At 37.9% G+C, this 22,914-nt stretch overlaps 1 protein-coding gene across 1 annotated transcript in view; it reads right to left on the bottom strand.

The window, feature by feature from the left end:
* Nucleotides 1-3,998: 3,998 nt before the first annotated feature.
* The window catches only part of AGO2 (argonaute RISC catalytic component 2), a 55,809-nt gene continuing 36,893 nt past the window's right edge, over nucleotides 3,999-22,914 (bottom strand). Inside the window, exons 10-19 of the mRNA XM_076329042.1 lie at nucleotides 22,692-22,814; nucleotides 20,173-20,306; nucleotides 17,096-17,280; nucleotides 14,997-15,156; nucleotides 12,566-12,656; nucleotides 11,186-11,380; nucleotides 9,875-10,009; nucleotides 8,345-8,446; nucleotides 7,318-7,517; nucleotides 3,999-6,971 (exon numbers count right to left, since the gene is read on the bottom strand). Coding sequence (XP_076185157.1) covers nucleotides 6,863-6,971; nucleotides 7,318-7,517; nucleotides 8,345-8,446; nucleotides 9,875-10,009; nucleotides 11,186-11,380; nucleotides 12,566-12,656; nucleotides 14,997-15,156; nucleotides 17,096-17,280; nucleotides 20,173-20,306; nucleotides 22,692-22,814 — 1,434 coding nt within the window. The 3' untranslated portion in view covers nucleotides 3,999-6,862. The remainder of the gene's footprint in view (nucleotides 6,972-7,317; nucleotides 7,518-8,344; nucleotides 8,447-9,874; nucleotides 10,010-11,185; nucleotides 11,381-12,565; nucleotides 12,657-14,996; nucleotides 15,157-17,095; nucleotides 17,281-20,172; nucleotides 20,307-22,691; nucleotides 22,815-22,914) is intronic.

The raw sequence follows: 22,914 nt of genomic DNA, 5'->3' as shown, positions 1-22,914 counted from the left end.
TGGAAACAACAGTATACAAATTCAGCGAGTGAAGGGACAGGTTGTAGAGGGAGTCGCTGCTATCAAGTAACCCCGCACAAAAGTGAACGTGCTAGATGTGCGATCTGCCTCATCATTTCTGATACCTTCTTAATACCTCGCACCAAACACAAGCCACATCTATGCCTTAGGAAGACAGAAGGAGCAGCAAGCAGCCCTTCAAGATCACAGTATGGCACCACTAGTTCTCCAGCAAGAAACAAAACAGTAAAAATATGGTTCATTTAGGAGCATTTTGGCTGCTTAGTAGTAGGTTCACTTTGAAAATTAATTCATCTGTGGAGGAATACAGGAGGTAGCCTTTAACTGCATCTGCTTGCTAGCTAAAGAGTATTACAAAACCACCTTTTGTAGTGATTTGGCCAAGCCGTTACATTCATATTAACACTTCAGGCAAAGAACCAACACAGAAAAAGCATCTGAAACACTAAATAAGATAAAATGGATTACGTGCCACACCAAGCACGCACACACACACACACAACCCCCCCCCCATATTCTTTGGATTAAAACCATCTCAGAGAAACGCATCTTTCCAGTCATTAACCCTCAGAAACAGGAGGCAAAACTTGCTGTTTCACATCCTAACACTGGACAATGGGGCTGGAGTTTGGGTCTCTCCTGTCCTCGAGGGTTATGGAAGCAAAAGGCAATTACTGATGGATAGGAGATTGATGGCTTTCTCACGTGGGCAATCAGAGAGGCAACACTATTTCTTAGTTCAGAGCACTAAAACATCCACTGCACTCGACAATCTCACACCCACAGAGGGATAGAGAGCAAGACATTGTAACTTGGATCCCAAATCCCTATTATTCCACTAATTCTGCCACACAGACCGGTTCTTCTTCATATGACACAAGAATCAGATGCTAAGAAGCAAGGAAAACACGTGACAGCTACAGTTGATAGTCTGGACGTTACATTAATGCCGTTAGTCATCAAACAGTGATACCAAGATCGGCACTTGAACATTGCACAGACAACAAGCACGTTGGTAGCTTAAAAACTGGCTTTGCATCTTTACGGTGTGGGGGAAAATGTGCATAGAGGAGAGAAGGAAGAAATATTTTATAAATACAGGCAAACCCTAAATATTTCCACTGTAAATAAAGCAACTGTGCCCTTGGATTCATACCATAATGCAAACAGAAAGTATAACAACGTTTAAGACCAAAGCTCATAACGCAATACAGTAAAATATGGCAGTATTCCGAAAAATATAAGAACAAGAAGGAATGGTATCCACAGCATTTCAGTATTTGCTATACATAGCCCTATTTACAGTATTTTCAAACAGCTACAGCAGATGCAAAAAAGAAGCCTTACAGTAAAAAGGGAGTTTAAAAAAAATAATCAGTGCAATTACCTTCTACTTGAAGTTTTCCTTAGAAAAGACTGCATGTACGCATCAAGAAGCATGTTACCAAATGTAATATTAAAAAAAAAAAATACGTACTGTCCTGCATTAGAAATTGAGAAAGCCAGAGTGGCAGGACAAATACACAAAAAGAGATGCTACTGTAGGAGAGGAGTATTAAAAAAAATAGGAAAAGATGTGATTTTATTACACTGGTATAAAGTATGAAAAATACTGAGAACTTTTTTTACATTCCTTTATTTAATGTGTAAAGGGTATCTTAAAAAAAAAGTCCCTCATGGGTTATCTATGCCACCAGAGATGCTTACTGGATTATGTCAAGAGGCAAGTATGTCCATCTAAATCTCCAAAGGTCCCAGTCCTGCCTTTCTAGTACTCGTACTTTTGAATAAACGTGACCTGCAGAACCAACCTGTTCTCACCTCAAAATATCAACGTTCTTCCTCAAAAAGAAACAATCTGCTTGTACACTAAAAAGCCTAGAGCAATCCACTAAATTTGGCTGAGGGGGGTGTTAACACAGACCTTCCTGCTATCCTTGCTCTCAGTTAAATTTTAGAGATTCGTTGGCATGAGAAAGATTGGGTTTTCTACAGGCGGGACGCACGTGACCACTGTATTTGAGGAACCTACTGGTGCGGTAAAGAAAACAGCATCGGCAGCAATGCGCAAAGCCCTCCAGATCAGTCTTCGATTTAACGGAAAGCCTTTGTGCACGTACACATAAGACTTCAGATAAAAGCTTCAGAAGCATCTTAACTCGATTAGAAACGTCAATCTTTTCAGAAAGTAACCTGGGCACACAAAAACCTAACCCCCCACACCCACCCTTCAAAAGTTTAAATTTAAAATCCTTGTGGAAATATTCTCTCGTCTTAGCTATAAAAGTGATCTACTAACATCTGAACACGACATGTTAAAAATGGACAAAGGCTGCAGGAGTTATTGATAGAGTCAGAATTAAAGCTAAACCTTTGCTACCTTTTTGCTTTTACAAATCAGGGAACATTGCCTGGAGGCCTGGATGAACATAAAAAATATTTATTATGGATTTCTTGTTTTAAGCATAAAAGTTTCCTTTCCATGCTGGCTCCAGCAGATTAAGACACAACACCTTTCCCTAACAACTCACCCAAAACCTGACAGATCTAGAAACAAGGAAATTAATATGCCAAAGCTTCTGTAACATGGAAGATCATTGATTGTAATTCAGCAAGCCAAATATGGTTGCTGAAATATTCTAACCCAAACCAAGCCAAAATAAGGAGTTCTAATAAAAACACGTGATCTTACTCTGTACATCAGTGCATATATACAAACTAAAAGAGTTAAAATTGCATAGGGCTATCTTGAATGTCAAACTCATATAAGGCAGAGACAAATCCACCTACTTCCACCATTTCACAACAGGACAATTCCTCTTAAGGATTGACTCAACCCTGTTTCCTGGGCGCTAGAAGAGGTGGAGTGGACATGTTATAATAGTCATTCACTGGAGCAGAAATTTCCCAAACTAAGTCAACCTAATTATTGCATTATATCTCCTACATTTAAAAAAAACAAAAACAACAAGAAAACCCCAACTTAGTACTTAAGTATTTTATCTTTGTCAATGTTATTTCTCGCCTCCCAACAGGAGCATTTCGCACTTGCTGCTGCTGTTTTTTGGGGGGGTTGCTATAGAACCACGTACTTCAGAAGGGCTCTCTGGAGACGTCTGGTCCAGCCCCCTGCCCAAAGCAGGTCCAGCGAGCCGAGACTGCGCGGGGACCCGTCCAGCCAAGTTTGAGCCTCTCTGAGGACAGAGATTCTACAACCTGCTTCAGTCTTTGAATATTTTTGTTTCCATAGTGTTACCATTTCCATAAATCCTCAAAGAAAACTAATCCATAGCAGGCAACTCATTAATATCCGTTCATCTCTCAAGCATGCTCTTAAAACAAAAGAAATACTGCAGTACTGGCAGTGGTCAGTTTGTCCATCACACCGCTCATGCCTGCAATGGGAATAACATTTTTGTCACCAGGGTGCAATTACTACCAGTTTTCAGACTGCTAAGCACCAGGATCACCTGCACTGGTGTGTTCTTGGTCATTGCCAGGAACATAACGGAGAGCAAGAGGAATGCAAGGGATGAGGTCCTGCCCAGCGCTCTTTTGCAACAGGAGTCACGCAATTCCTTTGCCGGGGTTGAAAAAGAAAACTCCAACTGCCAGAGGGTAACGCACATTTGGTTATTGCTGACCTGAGCTGCATAGTGACTTAGTGGTTATAACTGTCAACCTCAACTGTGACTTCAACAGCAGGAATGTGTGTGAGAGAGAGACATCTTGAGCTTTGTGTTTACCTGAGATATTGCTGTTCTTACAAGACACATGGGAGGTAAGGGGGAAAAAAAAACAAACCAAAACAGTAGGGTTTTAGGTGTTCGTGGTGGGTTTTTTTGACAGGAGACATTTTTGAATACGTAATTTATATTAAAAATATTCCCAGAAAGATAGCTGTTGGACTTACAGCACGCTGTACTTTTCAAAGTATATACTTAATAAATTTCTTTTTTTTTTTTTTTTTTTTTTAAAAATGCTTTAAATTATTCATTAATTCACCACTTGGGGGGGGGAGGGGAGAGGAAAGGAGGGAGAAATCAAGCTGTAAAGAATTAGCAGTATTAGAGGCTTAGAAAGATCTGTAAAAGATAAAAATGTCCCTAGCCTGAAATGCATATAACCATCCCAAGTTCTTCATACTCAGGGAAGGAAAGCTACACAAAATTTCTCTTCATTCCAAGAGGATACACAGACAACAGCTACTCTCAGATTAAGCGTCTGCCTAATACTCCTTTTCTCACAAAACGGAGCTGCAATGACTATTCCAGCCCAAAGAATACATCCCAGCTAGGATGCAGTGAAGTCCCACAGTCTGCTTCAGAAGATTTGAGGTCAAGACAGCTGCTGCCCGCCTCACCCCATCTGACCACTTGTATAAAGTCTTTTATTCCAGATCTGCGCAAAGAGGAAAGAGGAGGATGGATTTCACATCCACGAGGTCTCTGCATAACGAAGAGCAAATAAACTAAATGGCATCTTAAAATGGTTGATCTTTTTCCTATTTGTTAATAATAATTCATATAAAAAAATAATTCTCATATAAAACTCTGCCAAATTAAAATCTTCACTGAAATCTGAAACCTCTCAAGCAAACGCACGGAGAAGTGCAACACACCCACCATGGAAAGGTTTTCCAGTTTAGCAGTACTTTAGGGGAGGTATGTACAACCTGGCTGAAACACAGAAAGACAGACAATACGACCTGGAATTTGCTTTCTGTTATACCAGCATAATCTAAAATCTGGATTTACATAACTATGACCAAGAAGAAAATCTGACCCAGCAGCCTAATTACCAAATTAGAATAATACAATTAATCTATTAATAGATTTTACATTGTTATTTCACCTGAACACCACTGACAACCTAGACACTACTACAAGGTGAAGATCAGAACTTGCACAAAGTTATGTACCTAAAACTCTTTATGCAGCAAAGGTTGGGCATTTTCTAGCTTATTCGACAGCAACTGGTTATAGTCTATCCGGTATATGGCACAGAGCTCTGTATTGGTTAAAGCTACTCGCCCGTCTCAGTGGCTAGAGGTAAATGTATTCAAAACAGTGACTGAGCATCTGCTAAGAGAAAATGGAAAAGATGAAGCAAAATGAATCAGTGGAAGAGAATTACATTTTAAAAACCTGCCTCTTAGCATGTTATTTCAGTTATCCTATGAAAAATAAACAAAATCAAGTCAGCATAAACACGTTTCCTAGGCTTTTTCCATTCTCTTCTAAACCTGCTTGTGGCATCATAATTAGTGCAATGGTTTACATATGTATTACGGTTTTTTTATGAACCCAGTGTGCAAACTAACGGAAGCGTTTGTCTAATAATTATCAGTTTTAATTAATGCTTCTTCTAAGAGAATGGCAAAACTCTCACATTTACTATTGACCTTATGCATAATGAAGAGAGTTTCACCTCCCTTCATAAGTAAACTTCAGTTTCTTAAGATTTATCTTTACTGCATAGATTCTCTGACTTTTGTCTAAACTACAAACAGTGAGCCACTCTCCTCTACTAGAGCTCCTGCTTCACCAATATTCAACATATAAATAAAATACAATTGTTTTGTGCTTGAATGAATGTAGAATGTTGGCCTCGTGTGCGTCTCTGAACTGCACAGGTAAAACCTGCTATGTTGTGTGCATGCTTAAAAAGCCTTTCTACAAATTACAAGCTATACAATATACACTGTATGTATCTCTGAACTCTCACATCAAAGTCAATTGCATATTTTTGCATTTGAAAAGTAACGTCCCCACGATAAGGTTTTAATTTCTAAATCCAAAGCATTCTTGATATGTCAACAGAAGTATAATGAGCACTCCTTAGTAAATAAAAATAAATAACATCATCTAGTCTATCACATTAATACTGTGAAACATATATAAAATTTACATTAACTCAAACAACAGTGAAAAAGGATTGTACTGTATTTATCACCACAGACCCGTATTCTTTAGAGACTTTGGAAAGTAAGTGTCACAGTCCTATATGAGAAATTCTAAAGTTAGCTGTCAGTATGATTTTAAAAAAAAAATTCTTTACAAATTTTTTTTTTTTTTTAAATGGCACATTTTCTTTTGCCAATCTAACTGGACCTATTAAAAGCTCAGGTACAAGTTCATTCTTTTTTAAAATTCTTCTTTAGTCTATGAAAAACATTTTCAAATGCAGCACAATAAAAAACATTCAAGAACAAGCGTCAGAAAATACATCTGCCCTTAGACACAGAGAATAATCTTTATAAGACAGTTGAAAACCAGAATTTTGTCACTCTCTTCTTTTGAAAATAAAAATTTTGTAAATGCATCTAGAATAATCAAGGCTTCATAAATAGTCAAAAAATGCTTTGCTTTCCTTTGTATTAAAAGCTAATTCACAGCATTTTAGCCCATCAAACTTCAGTATGAATTAGATCTTTCCAAATTATTAAAAGCAATTCAATGAATAGCAAACTGAATGAGGAGTTCTGTGGGTTGAGTTGTTGTTTTGTTTTGTTGTGTTTCTTTTTTTCCCTAAGCCCTGAGATCACAGCTTTTGATTTAATTATAAAATAGGGGTCTGTTTTATACCAAGCAGAGATTTGGTATAGAGATTTTTGGCAAACCACATTTCCAACAATAGTGGGGTTGGTACAAGAATGCAGTTCATAATCAAGTCTGAAATTCTGGACGGAAGGCTTTCTTGCAAATGGGAAAAAAAAAAATTAAGATGCATCACTCATTGCTGGCTGTCACTGTAGCTTGGGCAACTGTTGGTCTAAGTGCAGCTGGTCTCATGTGAATCCAACTCTGTATTGTACTGAGTCGCTAAACATTAAAACATGTCAAGCAAAGTACATAGTGCGCAACGTGTCCTGATGAACTTGAACTGCTTTAGCAAGTGCTTGATGATCTCTGCCATTACTCTGACCGGAAGTGTGGCTTCCTTCAGCACTGAAAGAGAAGGGAGGTAGGGGGGGGGGGGGAAAAAAAAAAAGAGGAGGGGGGAGAGAAACCCTATTTAATCTGCCTCTCCTTGCATATAATGTTTTCATATCATTAATTGCTTCTGAACAGAACTGTCAAAAGTTAATTACCCTTAAAACACCACTGAAGTTCTGAAACAGAAAAGAAGCACAGAAGCATACAGGAACATCTACTTTTTTCCGAAATATAATTCAGTGGTAAGACCAGATTTACCCCCAAACTGCTGACGATACTACTGACCCCAGAATTAACAAGCCCACTTTCTTCCTGCTTCCTTTCAAATTCTGTAATAATTCAAAACTATGCAACTCACCTATCGTGTTCTTTATCCACCAGATGATACCTGGCTCTGAAGGCAACCAGGTGCGCGTAATATGCTGGTGCAGGGATGGAAACAGAACGAGTACAGCGTACATACGTATGACACAGCTGGTAGGTAAGAATCTGCAGTTCATCTGAAGAGAAACGATTGTCATCCCAGAGGACATGGTAATGAGAAGGTCTGCTTGTTCCCTGAAGATAGATCACACAGGATGTCAGCATTTCAAAAACATTTCTTTAGATTTCCACCTCTGCAGGTGAACTGCAGTATAACTGGCTGCTTCCTCAAAGATCACATGTGAGCAATTCCATACACTTCAGCACATTTTTCCTTTAAAAAGGCAAACAACCTTCCTCCTTGCTCCCCATATAACTAATCCCTTTGCATTTTTTGATAGGATTGCCTATTTTCTAGAATTTCATCCCTGTTACTGAAATTAAATGATCTTCCCGAAATGCACTTTCATCTTGTGAAACTTAGATCTGACAAAAAGCCATCATATAGAGTAGCTTTAGGCAAAACATTAATAGCTAACAGTAGTCTTAACTTGTGTCCCTATTGAATACACTTTTTTAGACAATATCAGATGTTGACTTTCAGTACTGTTGTTGATTAAAAGTTTCTGACTGGGAAGAAGAAATCACAAGAAAATGTGAAACTACAACAGTGCTATCTAAAAGTATTAGTTGTTTCCTAGGAACTGGATGCACATTTCAAGAGGATTTGATGCAAGAGGCAGCTCTGTAAAATAGTACAAATACCTCGCTACCATCCAAAGCAGCACACAGACAGGAGAGAAGCACAATAAACTAAATGCACAGGGTGTGCTGCATATCTATTTAGTTTCATTATTTCTTTCAGATTTTGACAATGACAGAAGAGCACTATGGATGGCACAGATGAAAAGCTGAAATACACAGATGGAAGTTGTACCACTTGTCTCCTGTGTAAAGAACACAGGAAATACCAACAGCCAGTGTTAGCTTTGAAAGTTACCATCCCACACAAAATGCTGTACCTGAATACCAGCATGACTACAGAGGTAAAAGTCAAACTCTGATGGATGGGTGATTTTTGTGTCCACTGTGGTACCAGCTGGAATGTTTCCACTTTTTCCAACCTGTGTGAACAGAAAATGCAGATGTAGTAAGGCACACACAAAGTTTTTTCTTTTCAGCTGTACAGTAAGGAAAAAAACACAAGGAAAAAAAATCTGTAAAAAGCAAAAAGTCAAGAAAGAATGAGCAAAACTGAATTTTTTTTCTTCAACTGAAAACCTGGAGTGTCTCTACTACAGAGGAAAAAAAAAAAAAAAAAAGACGAGCTGCAAAATCTCCTGAGAAGCTACCTACAAAGATTAGCTTTTCCGATTAATGTAAAAAGAATTTCCTGCAACTGATTTGTCAAATTCTTTTCACCTTCCCATTCCAGGACAGGTTATTCCTCTGTAACTTCTTGTTTATAACTGGCAGAGGACAATCCATAGTTGTAAGACAGGCCTCTTCTTCCCTCAAAAACACTTTACATCAAAGCAGAACTTAAAAATACTCTTTACTTTAAAACAATTTAACTGTAATCATAGCATGTTATCAGTATAAAAATGACCTTCATGTCAGCATTAAAAGTTATTAATTATTGCCTTGAAGCCTAGTGGGCTTCAAATGTTCACACGGAGAAGCCTGACAGAAGGAAAAAGAACATGAAAAACCCTATCTGTGAACAGAGGTTTGCCATTAGTAACTCTCCATTTACAGCAATGACTCCATCCTAGACTTGAGGAGTCTCCTCTCCACCCAGAAAGGTGGAAGCAACTATTTCTACATATACTTCACACAGATGCAACAACAACTGTGAAACACTCATAAAACAATTTGAGATGTTCAGTACTACAAATAATGTGTTGTGACACTTGATATGCCCAAACCGAAATCCACGTGTTTAAGACATTAGACACGCAAGATACCTTAAAGGTAGCATTAATGGAAAAGAAAGTATTCTCGAAGTGTAGGTTTCACCTTACCTAACGATTTCAGTGTCTACTGTGCAGGTGTCTACATCCCAGCTGGCAACCCAAGAGTCACTCTATAGTCAATGGCAACCAAACCAGTGAACTCACTAGCGCTAGAATCAGATGAAATGTGCCTTAAAGTACGTTGGGAATACTAAACAGATCTCCATTTACAGAGTGCCTGAGGTAACTGTTCCAGATGTAGACATCTACATTATAAACCCTATACTACTCAGATCAATCTCAACCCTTGAGGATCTTGAGACAGGAAAAAAAAAACCCTGAAAAGAAACCTGAAAACTTTGATGAACTTAAAAAAGGATGAAGAGACTTGTTGAAAGGCACATCCTGCTGACGTTTCATAAAAGCTTCTTGCCAGTTTATTATATGGGACAGAAAACGAAGGTTTTCCTTTCCAGGCAGAAAGATCTCACCCACTATATTATGCAGTTCTTCAAACAAGTCTCTTACTGCTTAAATAAGCAGTAATAGGTAACTTGGCTGCCTGCTAGATACTTGCCGGTCACAATTAGAACATACCCGTTCGTTTTTATCTGTACAGAAGAGTCTGGTGTGATGCCTTTTCTGCACAACTATAAATGTAATTCCAGGCTGGTAATCCTTTTCTAGTTTAATGCATGCTTCTCTGATAGCCAGTAATTCATGATGGAGAACCTGCATCAAATATAAAGATGTATGATGAAAAATAACTATCTTACAGATTACTCTTACTTATCTACAGATTACTCTTATTTATCATGTTCCTTCTTGCATTGTCACTCCGAGTAATGAGATGTGAAAGCATGCAGGACCAAACCTTAAATTCTTCACTTAATGAGAACAAATTAGATCACCAGTTTCCCGAGCCAGGCGAGAGCTGGTTCCATATTTGTTCAGCTCCAAGCACGAGGCTTGGACTAATAAGCTGTATGTCAAAATCTCTTTAACTGCCAAATACAAATGAACATTTAATTAGGCTGTTGAATAGACAACGGCCTAATTATTATTTTTCAGACTAGTACAAGGGATAAAATCCAGAATTGCTCAACTGCATGCTCCTTCCCAGCTTTGTGAACTCTCATGCAGGACTACAGGCATCAATAAAAACTGAGAGAGGGGGAAGTGCAATAAAACAAAAAGCACTGATTTGGGTTAATTATAAATTAAAAATTCAGTGAAAAACAGTGATAAATGGGAACAAAAAATACCAAAAGTTCATACAAAGATTATTCTATTAATTCAAGTTTACTAAGTGACCTTTGCTCCCTCTTCCCCTTGGATTTTGAGAAGTTGACTGAATTCTGTATCTTTTAATTCACATATAAAAATACTGGAAAGTGTATGTAAATATCTTTAAAATATATAGAAAAATATTGCTTACAACTACCATATTTTAGGAAAACAAAATAATACAAGAAAGTATTTGTTGAATTTTATCGGGAATTAATTAAAAGTGACAGTGTGAAAATACAGCATTTATTAATCCTTTTGAAAAAAGTAGGAAAATTAACTTACACTTAGTTTTTCTTTACTGTCCAAGTTCTACGGGATACAGTTTGACTAATCTATCTTGAATAGGTCAGAGATGTTGAAGACAACTTGAGTGCTAAAACTACACTTTATCATTTATAATTTTGCAGAGGGAAGTATTTTAAAGGGGAAAAATATTTTTAAAAAAGCTCATGAAAAATATAAAAACACTTTCCCTGCTCTGCTTGGTTAGAATCCAACAAATTTATTGAGGGAAGATTTATTGAGGGTATACTTCTTTTCATAACTCCAGCTACATAAAACTACATTACTACCAGACAACTACATAATCAAAATCTCAAAAAAAACAACAAACAAAACCTGTTGAAACTGCCCCTCAGAAACGCCATCTCTGTAGAAGATTATACGAGTTGGTTTAAATCTGGTTGATTTGTAGAACTGAATAAGCAGCTCCCTGACCATGGCAGCCAAATCTTGAATGATTTCTTGGCGGTGCTGCTGGACCCGAACAGTGGCACAGTATCGATTAGGATGAGCATCCATGCTTCCTACAACCTGTTGAAAAAAATGCTTATATCAAACCAAACTTAAAAGCACTTTAATAAAGGTATTTCATGAAGATAACTGCACTATCTTTTTAAGAGTATCTTGTAAACTAAGGGGTTGACCGAGCAAAGATGTAGTCAAAATCATGATGTGCTTGGAGAGAGCTTTGAGGTTAGTCTACCTGTGGTAACATACCCTGCTGAAACGGAACACTCATTTTAAATCTAAAAGACTAATTTCCCATTTGCACCTACATACAGTTAAAAAAAACAAATACAATTTGAAACACTGATACCATGAAACCATTGATTTAGTTAGGACTGCAGCATAGGAATTTGAACTCCTGAAGACCAAGTGCTTTTCTGGGACACTGTGGATGAATCCATAAAACTGAAATGGTGAGGCACCACAGAAATACCCACACCAAACAGACACCGCTCGCCAAGGGAAGGGATTTTTCTGTTTATGAAACATCAAAATTCATATATTGTAGAAGTAGCATGGGACTTAAAATATTAAAAATAAGAAGACAAACAAAAAAATCCAAATTCCCTATGTCAAAAATCACGACTAAGCACATCTCCACCCAGTTTTCCCTGGACACGTGTGTGTAACTTTTTAAAACAGGTATTTGTTTGTTTAGCACCACAGGCTAAGATACTGCATATACTGTCACCAAAGATCTTAATGATTAAATGAGCCAGAGCAGCCATTACAGGTGTTTGACATAAAGCAAGTCAAAGGCCTTTCCCTGTATTGAATAGTAGGAGTACATTTCCAAGATATTACTGCACATTTTGTGTTGTCAGGAAGCTTGAATCCCCAAAAACCACAACTGAGCCAGCCTAGTTCCCTATCAGTAATAGATAAATTCTTAACATTTTTAAACTGCTGAAAAAGCAGATTTAAACATGCATCAGCTTATTACAGGTTGCTGATAAATATCAGCTAATAGAAAAGCTCCTCTGTGCATTAGCAGCTCAGGCATTTTACAAGCTAATACACACATTTCAGTAATTAGTATCAGAGCAAGCTCTCCAAAGTTTCATTAGATTCCTGCAGAAAAATAATTTATAAGACTATAATCAGGCAATCAGAAGAAAGGGACCACAAAAGAACTGAAAGTAATAAAATGCATTAGAGCAGAGCAGCAGGAGAGAGCAGGGGTTAAAGATCATTACACAATTTACTCACTGCAGCAATGGAAGGCTTTTTTCCATCTCCAGCCGGCGGATGAGTTACATCTGCACCAAGGAATATGACAGGCTGTTGAAATACTGGTGGTCTGATAAAGAGAAAGCAAATTTGTAAAAGCAGCAAGGCTTATGCTTAATAAAGCACATTGTAACTCAAGTAAATAGCACTCTATACTCTTGCAGTGAATTAGTCAACAATTTGCACTTGATCAGAGTTGGTCACTTGTACTATGACAGTAATTAGAAGTCCTGATTAGGGTTCTCGTACTAAATACTTAGGCATATTTTTAAAGCGTAGCTAATTGTTACTTTTCATTAAAAAATGAGTTAAAAAATCCTTTTTTTTTTTTTAACTTGGAGAATTGCAGCCTTTATTAATTAGACCATAGAAAAGGATAAAAGTTGATTCCTTAGCATCAAATAGCATCTGAGAAAATTAAAGGACTGTGCACGTATACAGATGCTATGATTTTGTTTCTGAACAAAAAAATAGCATTGGTAAGGAAGTACAAAAATTGTGGATATCATAGGTATTATTTTAAAAGTAGATTTTTAAAAAATTATGCTTCAAAGTTTTAAACAAACCTTTAAGTTAAGATATTAATCCACTGCATCAAGAGTGGAACACCAAAACACAACACTGGAAGTTTTAAGCTTCAACTCTATTCCTTAATAAAACAATTTTAAACAGGAAATCTTAGGCCACCAGAATTTTTTCGTGTGTATGTGGGTGTGGGGGGGAACAGTTATGTAGATAGATTCAGCTGTTTTCAGACCTTCTCTAAAAAGGAATTTGAAGGTAATTATAACAATGTAACTCACAATGCAATTATACAAATAAAAAGCTGTTCTATTCCCGTCCCCTCAGCCAACAGAAAATAATAATTAGAGAGTTCTGTTTTAAATACCCAAAACCTGCACTTTTCCAGAATGCCTAGGTGTTGTGTGTAGTTGTGCCTTCCCCCCCCCCCCCCCCCCCTTTACTTAACTCCATTTTCATGAATGCATAGTTTATTGGTATAATGAGCAGAATTCCACTTTCTGGCCACATTGTTGTCAACACATGCCACTTAACAGAGACCTTATGTTTATGAATCCAGCATAAAACTACTTATACAGTGTGTGTGTTTCCGTTTTGTTTCCACAGCAGTATCTTTAACTCCTTTTTGAAAAACAAAACCAAACTCAAAAACCAACAAAAAAACCCCCACTGGGCCTTTTTCAAATGCATGCTCTGTAATATGATGATTTTTAGTTGCTTTAATAGAAGTCTCCAACAAGCACATTACCCAGGCTGAGTATATTTAGTTCAATAAACAGAATTTAACAAGATACACAAAATATATATCTCTTCTGATAATGTGTTCCTTTTTCCCCTAAGTACTTGTTGTTGGATTATTTTTCAGCAGCTGCCTTCTGACTAGCCTAAATACGTCGAAGTGAAAATTTGCTTATCTGTGCAAAACAGAATGTTGACTTTGAAACAGGCTCCCAAGAACGATGTAGCAGGTTTTTCCTTGAGCTCTCTCTACAACTTGAAATGCAATGATTGTAAAAACGCCACCTTTTTACTGAGGGAGAAACCTGGTTGTTCATTTTGATTAAAGTAACTTTATATATCTTTATACTAGCTTTCTCTATCCTGCAGAGGTAGGCAAAACAAGCTGTACTTTGTTCATTCTTCCATTAGAATTTCTTGTCACTGATTTTTCAATAAAACTGATGAAAAGTTTCAATTTAAGAACATTTGTTTTAAGATGATACCCAAACCAAATTTAGTCTTTAACAGCAGGGTCCCTCCTTTTTTACAAATAAGAAGATACTTATTTCACTCCCACTCAACTACATGCAGGACTTCAGTGACATGTCAGATATGGAATTCAATAGTATCAAAGCAGCTTCACAGAATATAGTCACAGTATAAATAAAACTTACCAATGTAATACTAATAAGAAATCACAAGGTAAACTGGACCTGGAAACCAATTAAGGAGTTTTCTGCTCCCGATTTTTGTTTTTTTTTTTTTTAAATCTATGTAAGTTAAGACATACAACAAAATGAAGAATCTTGGCCACAATTAAACTATAAAGGAAAAGGCACTGCTATTCAAGATGGTCGCTATTTGTTTCTGAAAACTCAAGGCAAATAAAATATTGTAAATTTTTCATTCAAATGAGAGTTGTATACTTCAATGGTCAGATTGCAATAACAATGTTTTTATTATAAATTTCAACTGGAACAAGAACTCCTCTCCAGTCTTCGTAACCTAACTTTTGCAGGACTATTTATTAGAAACCAAAAGATAGTTCATCTGAATAGTCACTTAAACTATAGTGTTATGACTACAGATAAAAGCACCCAGTTATCTTAATATGATGCATGTTCTCTTTACAATACAATACCCTGTTCCTCTTTGAAAGATGGCTTACCTTCCCTGTGGCAGTAAAATATTATTTACGCCTCCTAATTTGACATTTATTTTTAAGCAAAGGTTAGACAGAGTTTGCGGGGTTGTTCTTTGCACATTTTTCATCTGAACGCACTGCGTAGCCATTCCCAGCACAGTGTCACCAACACGCTTCACCTCCGCTGCAAAACGAAGAAAAAACAAAAAATATTTGCATATTGCAAATCAAACAATGTAGGAGACATTAATTCAGTGACAATTAACTACACCTAGAGTTTTAGCAAAGTGGTCATTAGGCTTAAAGAAACAAGAAACCTAATCCCCAAACCCAGCCTCCAATAAATCTCCTCCCAGTTCTGTACTGCTCCACCTGCTGACAGCGCAGTAACTGGGTCCTAAATATAACTAAGGGCACCAGTGGCTTATTTTAACTAAGAATTTTTTTTAAGTTACATTAATTGTAATTTTAGAATTATAGTGTTTTATCATCAGCATGGAAGAACCTCTGGCTACTGAAGTAGGCAATGCGGACAATATTAGGACGATGAGCATTTGTTTCATTATTAAACACTGGACTAGTAACGCAAACTTAGTAGTAACGTGCTGAGTAATATTCAGCCAACCAGTTTATCAGTTCAGCACTGCAAGTTTATCACTTGCATAAAAAGTGGCCAGTTTAGCAAAGGATGGCCCATAAAAACTCCAAAAGAAATTCAAGAACTGTACTATTCAAAAGGTTAAAACAAATCCTATTGTTAACAATAAAATTGAGACAAAAAGGTTTTAAGAGAGCCATAGTCTTCCACTCAGGAAAAGAAGAAATTTAGGCTCCAAGACAGGCTCAGAGAAGATGCAACCACCCTTTGGCAACAGGAGAGGGAAAGGGGCTTTTTGAGGAGCAGGGTGAGAAGAGGAGAAAAGACAAGACTGTGAGTATAGGAAGTGCAAGAGTATGGAAAAGCGCAGGGAGAAAATAGAGAGAGATGATTAGAGAGGGCAGAAAGAACTATAATTAAAGATAATGACAAGGAAAGGAGATGAGAGTGGTACCACATCCTCTCAGTGGTGAAGTAGAGGAAAGAGTCCCCTTTTAATGCCAAGCAGGGAAAGTGAAAATGTCATTTTGCACTGAATCTCTATTGAACAAATAAGAGATGAGCCACTTCCTTTGCAAGGCTGAATTCAAGGGAGAAAAAGGTACTATTTCATTAAGGTTCCTTTTTTAATGTTTTTTAGCTTATATGAAATGATCTTGGAAAAAGAAAGTTAGGAAATTATTTTCTGCTATATTAAATTGGTGAGGGATGGGATAAAACAAATCTACAGCTGCTTGGTAGATCTGAGCCATTAGAGAAGAGAGAGTCCATGAAGCTAAGGGAGAAAAATAGTGGATAGTGCTCCAATTAGGCAAGGTAAGTGAAAAAAGGAAGGCAGGATAGGAAAACAAGCAGTCTTGCCTATAGGAAGAGCTAGTTAAAACCAAAATGCATGGTTTATCTAAAACATATTAAAACTTATGTATACGTGCTATGTAAAATGCACCAATCGTCAATTTGTTTCCAAAAAACAGTTTAAGTTGCCGAGTTTTCACCTTCCGTGCATTTGTGTCCTTGCAACCCAAGAGTTAAAAATCTGAAAGAGTAGGAAAAATCAATTGGCAGAAATCTTCTCCTTCACTCAACTTTTTTTGCCAAAGGGTGATGGCATGAGTAAGCAAAGATGCTCTAAAAGATGTTCTAAAAGCTACACGGTTCTTGAGGTCATTACTTCTTCAATCACTTGGAATTTTTAGCATGCAAATTATAGTATGTTTTAATCCACTGCATATCAATTTCACAAAAGCCCTGGTTTAGCTTTCTCACTCACAAACTGCCTCTCAAATGCAACCAACAGGAAGAACGTGGAAAAGCAAATTAAAAGCATAGACAAAAATGCTGAAAAGAATTAAGGTCTTAACATAAAACATCATGCAGCACAAGAATAGTAATTACTTTAGAGCCCATTCCCTAAATGGAATTCATATAGTTAAACCAGAATTAAACTTCTGTCATTCAGATACTTCACAAAAATTACATGAAATTGTGACTGAAACACACGCGCTCATGATTTGCACTTACTGACCATAGACTGGCGTTTTTCCTGGCAAAATTACTACAACAAGCTGCAGCCCAGTATAAGTGTTCTTGAGATGTCTGAACATAGGCTCCACACTGTCAGCTCCCTGCGCATATTTACAGAAGCACGGCTGCCCCTGGATTGGCATTCCTGCATCTCTGGAAATCTTCCTCAGTTGTTCTGTAAAGGACCTAATGGATGTAAATAAATACATTAGATTCTCAGGTAGCAAAATCCATCTTGATTTTTGTTCTTATTTTTAATGGAACAATCCTGTTAAACTTGCAGAGTTGCACTGTCCAAAAACCTGGGAATTTACCCCAAGTGCACCTTTAATTGACTGTGCCTATGTAGTCACTGAAGGAAAGACGGGGAAGATGAGGAAATACACTGTATAAATAACACCATTAATAAAAACTTCATTTCCAAAGCAAATTCCACCTTATTTGATCTTTCTATGGGAGATATAATATAAGCTACTTTTTGCAAAAACACTGCAACGATGATATTTTGGATAGCCTGTTCTACCATACTTCCGTGTGGTACTACCACTACAGAATGGACGGAGCTCCTTCTTTTTCTGGGCGAGGAAAACAACCAACAGAAGTTACCAGCAATTGTGTCTCGGCGAATTGATCTAACATCAAGAATTATGCACAAGAAAACCTTGCTAGATAATCAGAGAAAAGGTGTATCCTGGGAGGTGAAGACAAACCTTCTCCAAGGATGGTGCAAATATAAGTCACCCTTTGATGGAATTGGTTGGAAACAGAGGCAACCTAATTTTGTCAGAGGCTTTTATCGGTGAAGACTGCTTCAGGCCCCCTGCTAGCAGGGTATGCTGCATTGCAGCCTGCCTCCTTCTCCTGGCTCTTGTTGACATGGTAGCGTTTGCCTATCTTTCCTTTTGAAGGGACACCAAGAAGACACTGCGCCTGTTGTAAGCAAGACAAATCAAAAGCACTTCAGTGTAGGAGTCTAGGGCTCTATAAAAGTATACTCAGTCTGGAAAGCATCTTCAAAGTCATGGCTTCTCCAGGTTAGATGCCTGCAGTCAGTGGTGCATGAGTAGTATATAAGTCCCATCCCAATAAAACAAAGGCAAGATGAACAAGTAGTGAGGTGTCACAGTGCAGACCTGTAGAGCGGAGTACTTGGTGCCGAGGGACCAACGTCCACACTACATGTGTTTCTGGGATTTTTCGTCAGAGTGGCTGTAGTCTGGTGCAGTGGGCTGAATGTCCATTAGTGGCTGAAGAACATCTTCTAGTCCAGTTTTATCAAAAAAAAAAATCCACATTGTACACTCAGGCTGCTCCTTGATGCAGAACATGGTATGGCAATTGGTGACCATCAGGAGCATCACTTCAAATATGCACTCCTGATCCAAACTAAAACACTAGTGCAGACACAGCCAGAGATGTCCTTCTTTGGCACTTGGCTTAATGACCAGCATAGCAAACGCATGATCCCAGGTAGCAATGCTTAACTGACATAAATGCTGACAAAGCCCCTTTTATTGTTTTGGAGTAGATGACCCCATAGGTGTCTAAAGTTGCTCATCTTCACCAAAGGGTGCCAGATAATACGGTCTTACCCACTGAGAGGGTGTGAAGATTTAGTTTCTTCCAAACCCATTGTTAACTTTCATGAATCGTAACAGTCTGTGAGCTTCAGCCCTGCAGCTTGTGGCTTCTTGCAGAAAACAGGCACATTAAGCATCTTCCCTGGCAAAACAGGCACTCACCACTATAAGCAGAGTCAGTGGCAGAACGTGCAAGTCTAAAACAGCACAGGTTTTGAGCCTTTGGAAGTTCATCTGTAAGTATGGTGTCCAAGAGGAAAGGTTCTCTCCCTGTTCCTGAGAGGTAAAGCAGGATGATTTTGAAGACTTTTAGGGATTTTGAAGGTGTTTACTCTGATGGATCTACAGCAGCCGAGTCCCAACTTGCTCAACAAGATGTAACGAGAAGCAACAAGATGCAATTGGATGCAGCCATATTCCTAGTATGAAGGAATGTCCTTTCATGGTAAGGACAAACTCCATCTAAGCCATCAAATAATTTTATTTTGGCTCATTATGTTGAAGACTTCTGCCTATCTCTCAAAACTTCTCCTACACAGCATTTCCACCAGAAGCAACAGTGTGGAAGGGAAAATTTTCTGGCAGCTTAGTTCCTGCCATGTACCCGGAGAGAACAAGTCCCTAGCCTTACCTTTTACTTTTCTTCCCATTGTGTAAGATTACCACTGTTTGCTCACCACTTGTTAGGGAAAAATTCCCAAGCTATTTGGCAAATCATCTAAAGGAACACTGTTATGGCAATACCGTTGTTATAAACAATCACTGTCTTGCGTTCACCTTACAAATAGCAGCTGAGTCAACTGCAAGGGCAGCTGTAAGAGCTGCACTAGCCCATGCATGAAGGGAAAGCAACTGTGTGCAAACGAAGAAATTAAGACAATCCATCTACACAGGCATGCACACTTTCCTTGATCTAAGAATGGTAGATATCACTTTTAACAATAGTCTTTTAACAATCATGTTCCATCTAAAGATTCAAATGCTCAAAGTCAACAAAACAACTAGTCCTACTCATCTTGCGAATACAGCAACTTGCACATTACGGTAACTCTAGAGGGTAGAAAGTTTTAGACAAAAAGTTGGATTGCTTTTTAAAACTTTCCTTTTAAATAAATTCTGCACAAATAAATCTATTCCATATAACCAGGAAAAGAACCTAAGACGACATACATGTTAGCTTTCATTCTTGACAAACACTTAGTGATAAACACCCATCATTACATCATTTCAGTCATCAAACTCTGTCCTAAGGCCTCACTGGTCAGAAACCTGCCATATAGTATAAATTGCTTTTGGAATGCCTGATTTGGAGGATTTCATGATGCTAGCGTTGAAATCATATTGGCATCATGCAAAACACAGAACATCGAAAGCGCTGTTAAAGATGTATTGCCATACGTTAAACAATTTAACAAAATATATATTCTAAACAAATAAGTGAAATGATATTTCCATACATAATAAAAAATAAAATCACCATCTTATGAAACACACTTACTTAAGATGAACTTCAGTGCATTGGCGCTGGGGAGCAAAGCATGCAATTGCCCAAACTTTTATTTCAATTCCAGTGTGAAACTGTTTATTCCTCATGTCCCAGACTCCTTGAACTGGTGTAGCAATTGCTTTATTCTGGAAGTGGAAAAACAAAAACACCCCCAAAACACTAATGCAAAAATTGATTCATGCTAACAAAAATCAGTTATGATTCTACTTCCCTCCAACTAGCAGGCTATTTATATTCTCAGGTCTTTCTCTCCACTGTTCAAACATCTATCCTATCTTATAAAGATCATTTTATCACTGTAGCAAGACAGCTTGCTAGCCTGGTGAAAAATAAAGCTCATAAAAATAACGCTCATATTGTTCCATTTTTATTGTTGATGGTTTCCTTTGGTTATATAAATCAGCAGCAGATAGAAATTACATATGAACAGTAAGTCAGATTCATGCTTGGTATGTAAAGTTAACAAGAACGTACATTTCTACAGCAACTTTACAACTGCTCAGTGAACTTTCCAAGAGCAATTTAATTTAAGTATTATCAATATTTTACACATCACTAAGTAGAGGCAAATAGTGGTTCGATGTCACTGACACAACTCTAGAAAAAATGTGAACAAGCTGACAAAAGATGATCAGTTATTCAACTTTGACCTGCGCAATACTTTTTTCCTCCCATCAAGCAGACATTACTGTGATAGATTATCTAGAGGACAAGGGATATAAGAAGATCACTAAAGTAATTCTGGTGATGTTAATTACCTTAATAAGTATTAGTATCCTGTAGATGTTTTAGACAAGTTACCATGATGTCTGCCTTCTCATTTAGCAGCAGCAGCTAAAATTTATGGGAATTTTTCAGGACACAAGTTTGGTAATTCATTTTGCAAAAAGTTGTGTCTGCTGAAGGCAGTACCTCTCCCGCTCCGACTTTCCATCATTCATGTGCCATTTAAGCTCTTGTTCCCTCTGTTCCCCTGGTGCCAGAATAGTTCATGAGAGCACTCTCCCTAATCAGGATCAGGCAAAGACAGCTGGGTTATCTTAACCTGTCAGTGAAGGAAGGTTTGAGCTAATCTGCCTGATTTTGTCTGAAGAGCTTTAGGTAGAAAATGCAAGATCCTCTCCCATTGCGGGTTTATAGAGGTAGCAGTCTGATTTGTGCATAGGGACAGAACTATCTTCAGTTGGCAATGCATGATCTAGAAGAGGTTCATCAGAAGCCTTCACAAATTAAGTTATCCCAGCTATCAAAGCTTCCGTCTTGCATAAAAACAAGACACGTTATATAGTTGATAAAAAAGCTGTTTCTCAAGCTTTTTTTGAAAGACACCACAGTAAGAAGATGTCAGAAAGGCCATCTGAAAAGCCACTGTAAAGAAAAAACCTGTGAGTAAATACTCCAACAGGAAGAGATGGCTCTAGAGAAAAATATGCTGATAGAGATAATACCTTAAGATAGTTGTCCTAAACACAGCCGCTCCACCCAGAACACTCAAAACCAACCAGAAGTTCAGAAAGATTTCAGAGTTAGGGGAGGCAAAAAAGAACAGAAATAACTGAAATTGCCTCTGTTGTTCTCCATACACACCGATTTGAACCACTACTTGCAGGTTTCTTCTTGCAACACGCAATAAAACAGTGTGTGGAAAAAAAAAAAACACAGCTTGCACACATTTTTCTCTTAAGTTTATATAAGTGCATTTTCACCCTAGCTTTATGTCCTGGTTTCGGCAGGGATAGAGTTAATTTCCTTCCTAGGAGCTGGTACAGTGCTGTGTTTTGTTTTGCATTTAGGATGAGAACAAAGTTGATAACACACCGATGTTTTAGTTGTTGCTAGGTAATGCTTACACTAGTCAAGGACTTTTCAGCTTCCCATGCTCTGCTGACTGAGAAGGCTGGAGGTGCACAAGAAGCTGGGAGGGGGCACAGCCAAACTGGCCAAAGGGACATTCCATACCATGTGACGTCATGCTCAGTACATAAACTGGGGAAAGCTGGCCGGGGGGGCCGCTGCTCGGGGACTGTCTGGGCATCGGTCAGTGGGTGGTGAGCAATTGCACTGTGCATCACTTGCTTTGTGTATTATTATTATTATTATCATAATATTATTATTATTATCATTTTATTTCAATTATTAAACTGTTTTTATCTCAACCCACGAGTTTTTCTCACTTGTGCTCTTCCAATTCTCTCCCCCATCCCACCGGGGGGGGGGGGGGGGGGGGAGTGAGCAAGCAGCTGTGTGGTGCTCAGTTGCCGACTGAGGTTAAACCACGACACTTTACTTTCAGAAATAAAGATGCGATTGAGGGACAGAGCATCATCACACACAACATGCCCATTACATTTAAGGACTTTCAAAAATTATATTTAAGTTCTAAACATTACACCTATGATGACTTTATCCCATTACACCCAACATCATTCATTTAAAGCAACCATATTATAGAAGTTATCACAGCTAGTCATCGAAGCTATCACAGATCGTACAGTATCTGTTCAACATACCCTGCCTCCATAGAGGATTGAAGGGGGCTGTAAGACTCTACCGGTCACATCTGTCATTTCATCTTTGACCATTATTCCAAATTCACGAACATAAGGGTCGGTATTAAAACTCGCACTCCGCATCTGAAATTAAAAGGAATTAGGTATTTCTTGCAGAAAAAGAAGGTTTTAATGAGATCTAAAACTCTTCTGAGATAACCTGTGTTTGGGCACATACCCCTTA

This window comes from Aptenodytes patagonicus, chromosome 2, assembly GCF_965638725.1.
Source record: "Aptenodytes patagonicus chromosome 2, bAptPat1.pri.cur, whole genome shotgun sequence".
Classification (NCBI taxonomy): Eukaryota; Metazoa; Chordata; class Aves; order Sphenisciformes; family Spheniscidae; genus Aptenodytes; species Aptenodytes patagonicus.
Note: the sequence above shows the minus strand (reverse complement) of the source record. Positions and strands in the feature narration are given on the sequence as shown.